Source organism: Bactrocera neohumeralis, unplaced genomic scaffold, assembly GCF_024586455.1.
Source record: "Bactrocera neohumeralis isolate Rockhampton unplaced genomic scaffold, APGP_CSIRO_Bneo_wtdbg2-racon-allhic-juicebox.fasta_v2 ctg2273, whole genome shotgun sequence".
Taxonomy (NCBI): Eukaryota; Metazoa; Arthropoda; class Insecta; order Diptera; family Tephritidae; genus Bactrocera; species Bactrocera neohumeralis.
The window spans coordinates 1-15,925 of record NW_026090059.1 but is presented as its reverse complement, the minus strand read 5'-3'; the positions used below and the strand labels follow the sequence as shown (position 1 = coordinate 15,925).

Here is a 15,925-nt window from a genome sequence, read left to right as displayed (position 1 = left end):
AACATTCTTCGAAAAATCGAGGTAATGTACACTTAGCGAAAGCTGCTCAGTGTCTGATATATCCATGGTTTAATCGCCGAGAAGACTGAAACAGTCAGAGTGACTTTATCAATTATTTTACCAGTGACGATATCAGAACATATTTGGATAATTTCAATTTGTATTTGCAGACTCAGTAACGTTCTTGCGCAAACAGGACCGAAAATTTTCATATTTACTTTCAGGCCGTGTCAAACGGGGTCAAAGGGGTTATAAACAGATAGAAGGGCGGAAAAAGCGAATTTTCCAGGTTTTTCTCTGAGTAAACTTGTAAATTTATGGATCCAAAAGTTTGTACACATTTTATGGTATCTTTTAACTGTATTTTAAAAATTAGAATGAGTAAAAATATTTATTTGGGTAGGAACTACAGCTGATCTCCGGGAGCTCCTCTCAAAAAAATCGTTTTGCGTTAGAATATTGAATTTTTATTCAATCGATCATATAAAACCGTTCAATCTTCGTATGCACATCAGAAACGTTTTTCCCTGTTACTTAATCCAATTCTAATTCAATTTATAAATTTGACTAGTTAAAAGTTTTGATCCCTTATTCCTCCAATGACATTAACATAACCGTTATGACATTCTGCACTCTATAGTCTACAAGGTGTTTTCCAAAGAAAACAGGACTTTTTGAATCTAGCGCCCCCTGGTTAGTCGGCGTTAGAATCTGATATCTTTATCGATTGTCTAGTGAGAGTTTCATGACATTTCTTGTATTGGAAGGGAAGTAATTGCGTTTTAAGTATCAATATGTTTGTGTTATCGATTCGAAATGAGTTACGAACAAAGAGCCAACATTATATTTTGTATTAAAATTGGTAAAACTTTTACCGAAACGTTTCAATTGATGAAACAAGTTTATGGCGATGATTGCCTATCCCATAGCAGAGTGCACGAGTGGTTTCAACGTTTTCAAAGTGGTCGTAAGGACATAAATGACGATCAACATTTTTTTTTGTTTCAATATCTTTTTTTTATTTATTGAATCTGCTTTTTGTTTTAAAGCCTAACAATAAGTTATAAAATCTTAAATCTAATTAAAAACTAGACACGCTCAAGCAAATGATTGAGCTGTTTTGGTGATACATTGCTCCTTAGTACGCGGGCATATCTCTTCTTTTAAGGCGTGTTTGATTGCAGGAATGTACCAAAGCATTAGCCAAAGGGTTTGGGTGATCACGGAGTTTAGATATATATTTCAATTTGCTGTCTTCTACTTCTTTCTTTACCATAGAAATACCAAGGTCTTTATGGATATTTTCATTACGCATGTACCATGGCGAACACGTGATTGATCTAAGCATTTTTGATTGGAACCTTTGTATTATGTCTATATTAGTTGCACAGGTCGTACCTCACAGTTGAATTCCATACATCCAAATCGGCTTTATGACCGCTTTATATAAAAGCACTTTGTTGTCTAGGCTAAGTTTGGAGTTTATATTTAATAGGCAATTTAAATTTGCAGCTCTTATCTTCATGCAAGTTATTTTACTCGCTATGTGTTTTCTCCACGTAAGTCTTCTATCGAGGTGAATACCAAGATAAGTTACTTCATTCGCTTGGGGTACTAAAATATTATTAATTTTTACTTCCGGACACATTTTTGGTCTAAGCGAAAATGTAACATGCTTACACTTTTGTTCATTAACATTTATACGCCAGTTGGCTAGCCATTCTTCGACAAACCTTAGGTGCTCGGCTAGTATTCTTGATGCTATTATGTGGCATTTGTTACGGCTCACTAAAGCTGTGTCATCCGCAAAAGTTGAAGTCAATATATTATTAGCTGTTGGAAGATCTGCTGTATATATGATGTATAGTGTTGGGCCTAAAACACTGCCCTGGGGTACGCCAGCCCTTATCTGTCTTTCATCAGATATGAAATCTCCCACTTTTACCATAAATTTTCTATTTTTTAAATAAGACTCCAATATTTTATACAATTCTGAAGGTAGGATATTTTTAATCTTATATAAAAGGCCCTCATGCCATACCTTATCAAACGCCTGAGCCACGTCTAGGAATATAGCTGAACAGTACTCTCTGTGCTCAAATGCTTTTCTTATTTCGTTAGTAATTCTATTTACTTGCTCTATCGTGCTATGTTTTTCACGAAACCCGAATTGGTGCGTTGGTATTATATTATTTTCGTGGAGGAAAGGAGACATCTTTGATAGCAACACTTTTTCAAATATTGTAGAAAGACAGGATAGAAGACTGATTGGTCTGTATGAAGACGGCTGTGTTAAGTCTTTCCCAGGTTTGTCTATCAAGATAATCTGCGACTTTTTCCATGAATTAGGATAGTGTCCGAGATTAAGAATTGCATTGAAGAGCAAAGAGAGCACTTCTACGGCAATATTTGGTAACTCAATTAGCATTTTTGGTGTAATATTGTCATATCCTGGTGACTTTTTTGGGTTAAGTTCTTTTATTATTCTAGTAACTTCAGAAGTAGAAGTCCTAATAGACACATGCGACTCGTTTGCGGTATTAGGCAAGGTTGGCAACTCAAAGTTGTTCTTTGGGGAATTGGGTTGAAATACCTTTTCTAGGTGATTTGCAAAGCAATTTGCTTTATCCTCATCACTACGTGCCCAATTACCATTCAACTGTCTTAGAGGCATGTTGGAAACTACTGGTGGCTTGAAAGATTTTTGGGCTTTCCAAAGGGAGTTTTGCTTGCTAGAATTTGGACACAATTTTTTTATATAATTTTCAGTGTTGTGTTCTTCTTCATGTTTAAGCGCTTTTTTTAACTTTCGTACAGCAGATTTCAGTTGAAGCAGAGTTGAAGGGGAGCGATTTAACTGCCATTCCCGCCTAGCTCGCCTTTTCTCATTTACAAGTTTCTCTATTTCATTATTTGTGATCTTTCTAAAACCAACTGGTTTATTGTTTCTTTCTGGTGTTGCCAGTACAGCTGCATTAGTTATTAGGTCATTAATTTCTCTTATATTTTCATCAATGTCTCTTTCTGTATTTACTTTGCAATCAATATTGATATGGCTGCTGCTTTTTATACTACTTTCTATACTTCAACCAGTTAGTTTTATATGATGTTAGAGAACAATAGACGATCAACATGTGTACCAATCAAAATCCATGATCACCGGAAATTCCATCGAAACTGTGCGTGAATTCATCAAAAATCAGCCGAAATCATCATTGAAATTCAAGGAAATGGAATTGAACATCTCCAAAACATCGATTTATCGCATTTTGACCGAGCATTTGGGCTTACGAAAGGTGTTTGCACGGTTTGTTCCGCACTAATTGACTGACGACCAAAAATTGCTCAGAATACAACATTCGAAGGATCATTAATGAGGTCAAAAAGGACAAAAACTTCCTTTACAATATTGTGACTGGTGAGGAAACGTGGTGTTTCCAATATGATCCCGAAACGAAACGCCAGAGTGCTGAATGAAAGGCACCGGACGAGCCGAAACCCAAAAAATCTAGCATTTAGAAGTCAACAATGAAGACAAGGCTGATTTGTTTTTGTTCCACCTGGCCAAAACGTTAATGCGGCATTCTACCTTGGAGTTTTGAAGCGTTTGGTGCGCCGTATTCGACGTGTCTCATCGATCGACGCCCGTATTCACCGGATATGGCACCGTACGACTTCTTCCTTTTCGGAAAAATGCATTTGCCCATGAAAAGAAAGCGTTATGCAGACGTAGAGGCCATTCAAAAGGCTTGCACCGACATACTGGCGGCCATACCGGCCAACGAGCTGAAACACTCGTTTGACATGCTTTTGGACCGTGCAAAAAGTTGTATTGAAGCAGAAGGAGACTATTTTGAATAAAATAAATTGATTTTGCCGAAAAAACCATTTGTTCTGTTTCTTTTATAGTCCTGTTTACTTTGGAAAGCTCCTTGTACATTGTCTGTACTATCAGTAGCTTGTTTTTTGGGTATTTTGAAAAACGATTTATTGATTCTTTACCTCGCAGTCTTCTCATTTTGGAATTTAATTTATTACAAAAGTCGAGTAACGACAGAATAAATAATAAATGAAATAAATTTGACTCTTTGTTTTTCTTAGCTGGCTCACTGTGTACACTGTGAGTTCTCGAAAGCTGTCCAAATGTAATTAATACAGTGCAGTGCTGCCATAAGCAGAAAATAAGAAATAGATTTTTAAGAGTTGATTTTCATCCGAAGGTTCTTTAATGCCAAATCATTAACACTTTTGAAATTGCGAGGATGTCTACTCGGATAGAATATATAGTACATATTTTTTACATAGCAGACCAGTGGCGTAGCTACCTAGGGACTAGGCGGTGCAGCGTCCCGGGGCCCTCAAGCTCAGGGGACCCTCGAATCTTTACTTTTATTATTTCTCGATGTGCTTTATTGTAAGTTCGAGTAAGTAAACTAATGTCAATCAACTTTTTTGTACTGGGCAATATAGTGGTTCAAATTTTTTGGTAGGCCCGACCTTTATATGATAAACCCTTAAATCTTCTCTATTTCGTTTTATTTGCCAAACCTACAACAAGTATTAATTGTAATTTATGTTGTTACTGTTTAATACCTGCCCTGCAGTGCACAAAAAACGCTTAAGTAGCTTTAGCATTTTTGAAATATTTGTATATTTCATACTTTTATTTGATAAAACCTAATCAGTTTACATAGTAGTGGGGCCCCATTTTTTAATTTGCCCCAGGACCCTTGATTATCTAGCTACGCTACTTTGGCAGACGTGTTAACTCTGGTGCATCTTTTTTTTGTCGGTGTATATTGTTGTGACAAATTGTCCGTAAAAGTTTGCTTTTTGTTTGCTGATTTGATAAATTGTTTTTGAAATTGGATATACATAAATGTTTATCCACCAGCATTTCTCTGTTTTGAAAATTATAAATAGTTCACTACGTATAATTCCATTCGGAATTCACCTCGTATTAGAAATTATTTTACCAATAGACTAATGGACGTCTTCGAAAATTGGTAAAAATTTAAAAAAAAATCATAGAAAAAGAAGGAAAAATAATTTTCTGATGATCTGAGGTCGGAAAGTCGTCGTTAATTTTTCAAGGGTTAAAAATGGTTTATATCGATTTCCGGCTAAAATACAACTGCAAAGTAATGAAAAGATCTACAACTTTTGTATTGACACCTTTTTCATTTAATCTCAAATATTATCGAGAAAATTCAAATATCCAGTTTATTTTTACCTTGTACAGAATTTTTTTCAGGAAATTTGGAGTAAACCTTCTTATAAATTTGTTTATTTAAAATATTAAGGAAGAAGCCCAATTATGACTTAAAGGCGAAGAAAATCTCTATGTTGTTGCAACACCGTTCCTAAACGCCGTCATTGTCTTCAATATTTGTGTGGGGTGCGCTCCATGCATTCCATGATTCGGAAACTCTTTTATTTTACTTGGAGAAAAAGCCCATGACCTTGTGTTTTAATTTGGCGAAACCGCTACTTCTTGGGCTACTGTCAACGTCTGTAGTTTACTTGCGTGAGCTTAGGAAGAAAAAGTCCGGTCATCAGTCTTGCGAAATCTTCTGATCTTTCGAAAAGTGGTAGAAGACATCGAGAATTAATAACCGTTGGGATTTGACAACACAATCCTTCAAAATTAAGAAGCGATGAACGAACATTTTTAAATCTGCGTCCCATAGACCACCAAAAATGTCGATCGAGGAGGTATAATCGCCAATTAATTTCATTATTGATGCAATAAGTGTGAAATAGCTTGATCTTGGCGCCAGCAAAGTTTGTAGCGTTATCTGTCCAAATACAACTTGATAATCCACCAGTGGCAGTGCATCAAGAAAAGACAACCGGTTCCATCCATACAGCTTTTATAGCGAAGCAAATAAAACATTAACGTACCATTTTTATTTTTGTTTTACTTTGTTACACGTTTCGAGTTCGAAATCAAATGGTCCACAGAATTCTAAAACCATAACGATGGAGGGAAAATTGTAATTACGTAACGGGCCCAAAGTCTAGTGTTGATTGTTAAGTCTATTCAAGTACATATATTTATTTTTGTAAATTCAGACAATATTTGCGCAAGTAGATCGACCGCTCAGAGATCTAATTTGAACACTATGAGCCACGGCAGTGGAGCTCAAGTGCATTATATAATGACATCATTCTTGATTGAATAAATACTAGCGCCATATTCTTCAAGTTGGTGCTCCTTGCCATACATCGAAAGCAAGTATGAATGTTCGCAATATCTTAAATTTACAAGTGTTGGCATGGCCTGGCAATTATCCAGATCTTAATCCAATAGCAAACTGCTGGGCATACCTAAAATACAAAGTATACAAGCACAAAAACTCCACCATAACAGCTTTAAAAGAAAATATACTGGATATTTGGTACAATGACTCTCCGTTAAAGACAACAATATGCAATTGCATTGCCAGTTTGGCACGACGAATAGAGGTAGCTCTGAAATCTAAAGACGGACAGACCAAATACTAGATAAACCAAATTTTTTTTCGTGCCAATATTGAAACTAATGAAATGTTGCCTCAATTATTCTTCTAATTTCATTCGTTGTTTATATGAATAACCAAAGTCCTAATTATTAATTCGCTTCCGATGTCCTTTCTTTAAAGTTCTCTGAACAAATTCTGACAAAGGTTGGGGGAAAATTTGCAAACCGTTGGTGATTATAAATCAAATACCCATCACACGCTTCTTCGATGTGTACTCATGGCTTTTCGAGTTAATGCATCAGCTTTTGTTGGCATTGTATGTTCCACGTTCTCGAGGGAATGACATCGATTGTAATTTCGCATAGTACAGCAGCCTTCAAATTTGAACGGACAGCTAGGAGGATTGAATGAATAGTATATGACTACCGTTGGTTCTTCTGACGAATAATTCGATTTTATTTTCTTAACTAAAAAGCTCTTCACAGCCTGTAAATTTTAAGTTGTTATGTTTTTTCATATTTAAATTTATTTAAACATATATTTACAAATTATATGTATTATGTAACTTATATTTTTAACGTATATATAATCAAACAAACTTCCTTCTAATTAGTTATTAAATATAATTTACAAAATTTTCTTATTGCTACTGTTGTTGTTCGTTTGCTAAAAAGCATGGTAAGCATGTGTATCTTATATAGAATTATCTAATTAATGTTTAAGATATTTCATAATTTATGATTGGAAGTAAGCCATGTTAAACCTTCATAAAGCCCATCTCCTGTGGTTGCACACGATGGTTGAACATACCAATTCCGATCCCTTATTCTAGTTAAGCCTAGTTTCTCCTGAATTTCATGTGGTTTCATTGCTGCAATAGAAAAAAATATTTAAAATTTGTAAAATTTGAAGGTACTAAACTTGAAATTAAGATATGCACGTAAGTTTGAATGGTTTATATTCGGTCAAAAAAATTAGGAATAAAACACACAACCATAGCAATACAACTAGCAAATTTAAAAAATTTAAAGCATCGCTCATTGGTAAATCTGCGGGATTTTCTTGCTGCATAAAAAAAATAGATGAATACAACGAATATTACATAATCTTATTAAAGATAAATATATTACCACTTTCAGTTAAAAAAGAAATTTAAAAAATCGATTTTTTTTTTTTATATTGTTTAACTATTCAAGAATATGTGTACAAGAGGATTTTTCAAAATTCAAATTACTTTCGGCGATATAGGCATTTTTCTGACCCGGCATCCAAACTGGTTCGGCCGGAACTAATCGAACAAAAGACTTTACGCGAAACTTTAAACGAGTTTTTCTCAAAACTGACTTTTTCGGAACGATACCCACGATTTCTCAGGTTCTACTGGACCGATTTACTTGAAATTTTTATAGAGTCTTCTTTATAGGCTTGTCTATGGTTGGAACTAGCCCCATCCCCAAATTTTTATTTTTATTATTTTTAAAAAATTCGAAATAGTCAGAAAAAGTGATCCAAAAAAACTTTTTTTCAGGCAGTCGCCATTTTGTGAAAAAAAATTTTCCCACTTTTCCGTAGTTCCGGCCATTGCGACATTATTCTAGATTAATAATCTTTTTTTTTTTGGTTTCAGATAAGTAGGAGGGTTGAAATCATGGGTATGGTCACGTGGAAATTTTTAGAGACCCCCCACTTCGTCAGCTCATAATTTTTGAAATTTTTTACTTTTTAATTTTTTTCTGTACTCTTCTAAAATTAACAAATAACTAATAAAAAAAATGGATAGTAAAACTATTAATTGCCTTTTTTACGACACTTTAAAAATTACCTGAAATTCATGCTTCTAGACCAGAATACCCCCTTAAGATATATAGTATGTATACGTAGGTTGCTATATATATTTCTGGCCTAATAATGTAAATAGGTATATTTATCAACGAAAATGTTTTTTTTTTTTTTTTTGTTTTTTTTTTTTTTGTTTTTTTGTTTCCGATTGCTGTTTTGTTTCAGGCTCATACGCATAGATCCATGCCGATCTTATAAACGTCTTTTGAAGCACCGCGATCGTATTTTTTCAGCATTTCTTTACACCAATCCACACGAGCCTTTTTTTGAGCGATTGTCAAATTGTGCGGGATCCAACGAGAACAAACCTTTTTTACGGCCAGGTGTTCATACAATATCGAATGTATGCTGGTAGGAGCAAACATCCCCTCCGCAGGGTTGTGCGCTGGGTTTGGGACCCGCCACGTAAAAAATCATACCAATGAAGAAATTACCATCAGCCTCGGGAGAGAAACCCCCTTTTGACGTATGGACTAATAGTAACTTAAAATTCAAATCGTCTCATCATCCTGGTCATTATCATTAAAATTTACGTTCCTATCCTGAAAATCATGAAGGTTAGGTTAGATGGCTGATCAGAAAGATCGCACGTGGACTGCTATGTGTAGTCCTTTGTGATGCCATAGAAAGGAAGAACTCCTCTGTTCGAACTATATATTTTCAAATCGACCTTGGGCCAAAAGGCTTTTGCGACAGCGTATGTACCGATTGTGTCCCAGCGCTGACCAAGTTTCCGCGAGGCCCAGCTATTTAATAGTAGATCGCAAGAGGATAAGGGAGCACCGATCCGCTCCCATTCTATCGATTACGGCGCTAAGGTACCTCTCTTTGCTAGCTCATCAGCTTTAAAGTTTCCTGCGATTCCGCTAGTCTTAGCACAAAGGCATTCGATGCTATTGATAACGAGGTTAGGCAGTCTTCCACCAGCCCTGAACGCTCTGTAAATGAGTTCAAGGCTAGTATCGCCGCACTGCTATCTGAATGGATGGTCACCTCTCTGAAGGCGGCTGCACTCCGGAACAGCAAATCTACTGCTACCTTAATGGCTGCAACCTCGGCCTGAAAGACACTACAATAGTTAGGAAGTCTGAAACTGTAGTTGATGGAGAGCTGTCGACAGTAGACCCCTCCACCAACCTTCCCCCCAAGCTTTGATCCATCTGTGAAGAAGCTCACTGCCCCTCTCCTCCAACGGCATCTTCCCACCCACATCGATTTTGAAGGGGAAGTTTTTTAGGGATTATACACATTTTTTGTCAGTTTTTGAGATATCCGTATAAAATGTAATACGTAAGTGAATTTTAATATTCTATTGATCGTTTGTAGATCGGACAACAATATCACATATCTCCAATACAACCGATTACCCACATTTTTTAAACTTCGCCTGTGAGATCGCTGGCTCGAAATCGGTTCTATACCCATTGTCTCTTAGGCAATATTGTTCAAAAAGATCCCTAGAACATTTCTCGCAACGCGGTTATAGAAAAAAATCGATCAGCAATTTCCAGAATATTCATATACCATTTGGTTATTTGAAACAAGTAAACGACGATAGCTATTTGAGTTTACACATTGGACTGTTCAATTTGAATATTATCTCTGATGTCCTTACTGTAATTTAGCATCATATACTAAGTTCAAATCCTATCACAGATATATTTTAACTATTCCCTCAGTATATACAATTTCTTCAATTCCTTTTATTTATTTTTGCTATTCTAATTTCCCTTAGCGCAGACCAAATTCGCTTATAGGCTAGTGAAATTTTTTTGGTTTCTTTTTAGAGTGGTGAAATTTTAACATTCTCCGCTAGAACGTTCACATCATATAGATAGACAAATAACATTTTAATGGTTGTGTTATTAATTATCACTCAAAGAAATTTAACAGAAAGTGGTCTATCTAAAATTTAGTTTTTGAGGCTTAGTTTTGTTTTTGGTACTTAAGGTACGAAAAGTTTCAATCAGAAATTTTACAATTGAAGAATAGAACCCAACAGAAAGAAAAACTCGAAAAACATTGGAGTAATAATAAAGTCTATGTACCTTACTTCCATCAACATGGTATGCGAGTATGAGTTCAATTCAAAATTTATAATATTTTTTATATTCTGTTAACAAGAAAAAAGATTCCTTTGCCGTCATTTAATTGTTAGACCTTTGTTTGGGGTTATATGGCACAATAAAGCAAGTTGTAGTGGCATTGTAGTATACTTATGTGTATATACTGATTAAAATATAAATACTTGTATCTGCATCCGGCCACGCGTTGCAGGGGCTAAATACCATTATAATACACTATTCAATTTAGTGAAACTATTAGTCGTACTCATTTAATGTCTCAAACTTATTGCAATCTTTGTAAAATGGCAATATCGCAAAACAGCTGTTCACTTTTACATGTTTATTTACGAATACAAGCGATTGTAATTGAGGTTTAGTTTTAAAAATGATTAGACGAATAAGTACGAAAGTAAAAAAAAATTATTCATTTTGATCACCTTTCTGGCAATTAATGGATACCATGTCAATAGAAATCGTTTAAAGCAAACCAATCAAACAGCCAATTTTCGACTTTTGCCAATGCAAAACTGATTTTCTTTCGTGTCTTTGAAACAAAATTTCACAAGTGTTTTTTCGGTTGTTGAATTTTATTATATTATACAACCTGACCCACTTGAATCATTTTTAAGCTACGAGGCTGAGAGATCCGCTTCTGCTTGGTTTTAAGGACGTATCTATTACGAAGAAATGTTGTGAAAATAAAAAATATACCTTTCATTTGTGTAATTTTGTTCATTTGCGGCGTTTTAACGAGTAACTCAAAAAATGTGTTTTTAAATTTACGTTGAGTTGACACAGTAGTCACAAGGCAAGTATTTATTTATATTAACCAGCATATGCTACTCCCGTAGCATTTCATTTTGCTATTGCTACCGCTCTCGTTTTGTCGGGAGCCATAGCATTACAATGTAAAAGTATATTCTCTGCTCTGCTCCGAGTTTTTTTAGGTTAAAAACTATAGCTGTAGCGAGAGCAAAAATTGAATTGTTTTGAGCATTTAGTTCTGCATTCTTTATCGAGAATAATTGAAGAAATTCTGTTCGGAAAGCCTTCCGATGTGGTATGATAGGCTTTTTAATTAGTCCAAGGATATCTCACTCCATATAATTTACCATAAGCTAAATATAAGCGACTCCCGATCATCGAATTGACGGCCTTACTAATAACCCATGCGGGACATCCACCCCAAACGATTTCAATTATATTAAAGTCAGCGGATTATGGTAGCTACTTCAACAAACTCACATTTTGAGCTGTATTCCAAGATTTTACTAGCCTTGCAGTGTGGATCGGAGCATTGTCCTGTTTTTATGGCCAGAGAATGGGTTCAAAAATATTGGATAATTGCAAAAATGCGCTATCGAGTATTTGTTTGTACCAAGAAATGATCATTTTTGATGCTTGAAATTGTAGCTCAATTGTGCCGTAACATACCGCACCCGAGACCATCTCGCTCTGTCCGCAGTTTTGGTTATGGGCTAGAAAACGTTCCTCTTTCCTAAGGCCATGGAAATAATAATTAAATCCGTCGGGACCGTCGAAATATATATATTTTTTTCTATCCGAAAACACGAATGATTTCCAATCGTTTTTCCAACACATGTGATCGCTGCAAAACTGTAGCCTTGGGTCTTTCCGTTGGGCATTTAGAGATGTTTTTTTATTTTCTTGAGTACCAAATGCTCACAACTTTTTTTTATTCTTCCACCTTTCCCCTTAATTTTTGCTGTAGGGTCACTCGAGCTGGATTCCATAATAAAATGAAGACGACATTAACATTTCTATTAACTTTGGAAGCAATAGCTCGTGTAGAAAGGCCTTAATCTGCAAAAGCTTCAATTTTGGAATTTTCGACATCCGAAAGTGCATCAGCTCGTCCCATATTCAATAAGAAGACCTGAAATCGTTCCAAAAATTTCTTAGATACTACAAATAACAATTTTATTAATTTTGCCTAAATGGACCGGCCTTCGTAATGCCGCAATACAATATGTACCTATTCAAGTGACGCAAATTTTAAACCAAATTTTTCAAGTTGCTCATACCGCATATAAGGAAATTATACAGGTTATTTTTCATTTTCACAACATTTGTTCAATATATATCAGGCTTTAAAACCAAGATAAAACGGAGCTTTCGCGATGTCTGAATAAAGAGATATAAGCTTGTATCTTCTTCAACCTGCTCCTGGAGAAAATAGTTCGAGCTGAAGCACTAAATAGAGAAGGTACCATCTTCTATAAGAGTGTACAGCTGTTGGCGTATGCCGATGATATTGATATTTATGACAACTGTCAATGTGTTTTACGTGGGTATCTGCCTGCGAAAGCTCAAATCCACGGTGCTATCTATTGCTAGTAGCACATAGATCAAGTTAATGCGTTGATCAGCGCCCCAAAGTGTAAGTGCATGCACGACACTACACTCTGGAAGAAACCAAGGTATGAGTCGCCCACACACATACACTTTGGTTCCAATCGGTGCAGAGGCTTGGAAAACCAAAGGAACACCCTAGCCACCTTGGTCGGGTTCGAGGAAGGTGGCTAGGGTGTTCCTTTGGTTTTCACCCGAACCGATTGGAACCAAAGTGTATGTGTGTGGGGCGGCACTCATACCTTGGTTTCTTCCAGAGTGTAGTGTCGTGCATGCACTTATTTATGACAGTCATAACTTTGAAGTTGTACATAATTTCGTCTATCTTGGAACCAGCGTAAACACCACCAACAATGTCAGCCTGGAAATCCAACGCAGGATTGCTCTTGCCAACAGCTACTACTTGGGACTGAGTTGGCAATTGAAAAGTAAAGTAATCTCTCGACGAACAAAAGCTAAACTCCATAAGTCGCTCATAATTCCCGTCGTGCTATTGGTGCAGAGGCTTGGGCGATGACAGCAACCGATGAGTCGACGTTGCGAGTTTTCGAGAGAAAAGTTCTGCGAAAGAAGATTTATGGTCCTTTGCGCATTGGCAACGGCAAATACCGCAGTCGGTGGAATGATGAGCTTTTACAGCTCAGAGAATTAAAAGACAGAGACTACGCTGGCTAGGTCATGTTGTCCGGATGGATGAAAACACTCTAGCTCTGAAAGTATTCGACGCAATACCCGCCGGGGGAAGCAGAGGAAGAGGAAGACCTCCACTCCGTTGGAAGGACCAAGTGGAGAAGGACCTGGCTTCGCTTGGAATACCCAATTGGCGCCACGTAGCGAAAAGAAGAAACGACTGGCACGCTGTTGTTAATTCGGCTATAATCGCGTAAGCGGTGTCTACGCCAATTAAGAAGAAGAAGTTTGTATCTTAAAAATAAAATACGTTCTTCTTTAAGTGAATCCAAGTGTATGTCTACACTGTTTTATTTTACTTCGCGTCAGCAAAAATTATATTAAACTCATCTTTGAAAGAGATATATGTATATGATATAAACTAAACCGAGGAGGCTAAAATTAATTTTGTGATGCGAAAAAGTCAGCCCGAGGATTGGAATTCATTATAATAAGGATATTCAGTTTAGACCAAAGTCTAGACCAACTCCCTACATATTCAGCGCAAAACCACAATATTTTTAGGAAAACTGGTCAATTTAATTTAATTAAAACGATTCAACTCATTTTTGACGTACTGACATACCATGTATTCAAGAAAAGATTCTCCTGAAATTTCAAATATATCTTATAAATTGGCAGATATTTTCAGTAAAAAGTCAGCCACACAGTGTGGTACAACTTTCGCATTATTATAAAATAGATCCGAATTTCGAATAGAACATGTTTTCGAATCGAGACACAGAATAGAGCCGCAGATCAGAAAGAATCAAATGGAATTTAAAGTTGTGTTATATACGAAGTAGGCGTGGTTGTAGTTTGGGTTTGTCCATTACCAGAGAAATGTCAGGATAATGTAACTGTATTCTGTCCGTGCGAGCATCAACCATTTTTTTTACAATAGCTGCTTAAGACAGTACACCGCAGTAGTGCGTTTCGATTTTTACAATGGATAAGAATATCGAACGAATTTGTCTAGAATTGTTTATTTCTAACGGAATCGTTGCGAATATTGGAAAAAGCTAACAGTTACAGTTTATCAAAAATACAAGCCTACGAGTGGTACAAAGACTTCAAAGACGGTTGAGAGATCGTTGAAGACATGCCTCGCTCTGGACGACCTTCGAAAGTGTTTGAGAGAAGGCAAGTGTTGCATCATCGCATTAAGCCACGATTATGACCGAATTTAAAGCCAAAAACGCAATGAATACCATTGATCAACCACCATTTTCACCAGATTTGGTTCCGTGTGATTTTTTCTTGTTCCCCATACTGAAATTGCCGCTCCGTGGAACCCGTTTTCCGAAGATAAACGACCCAAATATATATTACAATTAAATAATTAGCTGTTTTTGGATTTAAAAATATTGAAAAAAAACGCAAAATGATTAAGATGGGTTGATAGGAATAGAGATAAGATATCTATGTAAACTATCTTTGTCGCTTGTTGGCTATGAGTTGATAGTGAAGTGAGTGTTGAGAAAAACAGTTTCTTACCGTCTGCTAGATCCTGCTTATTTGCAAATATCAGAATAATGGCGTCTCTCATTTCTCTATCATTAATTATTCTATGAAGTTCCGTTCGTGCTTCATCTATCCGATCCCGATCAGCGCAATCAACAACAAATATCAACCCCTGTGTACCTAAAACCGAAAGAATATTTTTTTATATAAAAACCATAAAAAGAAAAATTAAAATACCTGTATAGTAATGTCGCCAAAGAGGTCGAATTTTATCCTGGCCACCCACATCCCAAACATTGAATTTAACATTTTTGTAGGTTACAGTCTCAACGTTAAATCCTACTGTTGGAATCGTCGTAACGGATTGCCCCAACTTCAGCTTATAAAGAATTGCTATATAAATTATTTCGCTTAGGAAACCATTTCATAAATAAATGGAACGATTAAAAGAAATTAAAAGCATATTCCACCATATTATAGCAGTTATTCCCCTCTACCAATTATTATTATAAATTATTATATTAAAAGTGTCAAGTTGAGTATAATTTCTATAGAAAAATTCAAGGATAAGAGGAATTATACGTGTTTTCTCTCCGCTAGTATTTAATTACATCTCAAAACTCCGCCAGCCACCACAGAGAATTTTCATCACCTCATATGCTAATGATTATACGATATTGGCCGATCTTAACGTTTCAGCTAATGGCAATTGCAACCGTGTGCAACCTTAGATGTTACACATACAGAGCCGCAATTAAATCTTAAAGTTGCTAGCAGGGGAAAGAAATGTTATTGCCAATTTATAAGACCAGAGGCAGGCCAGTCGTTAACAAGAAAGCACCAGTATGTCGACTGGGTACTGTATGACGTAGACGAAGAAGCAATATAGTCGTCAGAGTACTGCATTGTGTACAATTACAGGATGCCTCTTGCTGTCTCTCAACGAACACTTATAGAGTAAGGCCGTTTCTTAAGGAACATAACGAACTCTCCCCAGGCACTTTCTGCTGAAATACTTTCGCAGAAATTACACTTACAATCATCAAATTG

General features: G+C 36.1%; 1 protein-coding gene across 1 annotated transcript; it reads right to left on the bottom strand.

Annotated features, from left to right (window-relative positions):
• Positions 1-7,140: 7,140 nt before the first annotated feature.
• LOC126766722 (ADP-ribosylation factor 6-like) lies at positions 7,141-15,285 on the bottom strand (the record flags this gene model as incomplete). Its single annotated transcript, XM_050484447.1, has 3 exons — positions 7,141-7,335; positions 14,909-15,055; positions 15,113-15,285. Coding segments are annotated over 3 exons (463 nt in total), but the record flags the coding sequence as incomplete, so codon positions are not given.
• Between the last annotated feature and the right edge of the window lie 640 nt (positions 15,286-15,925).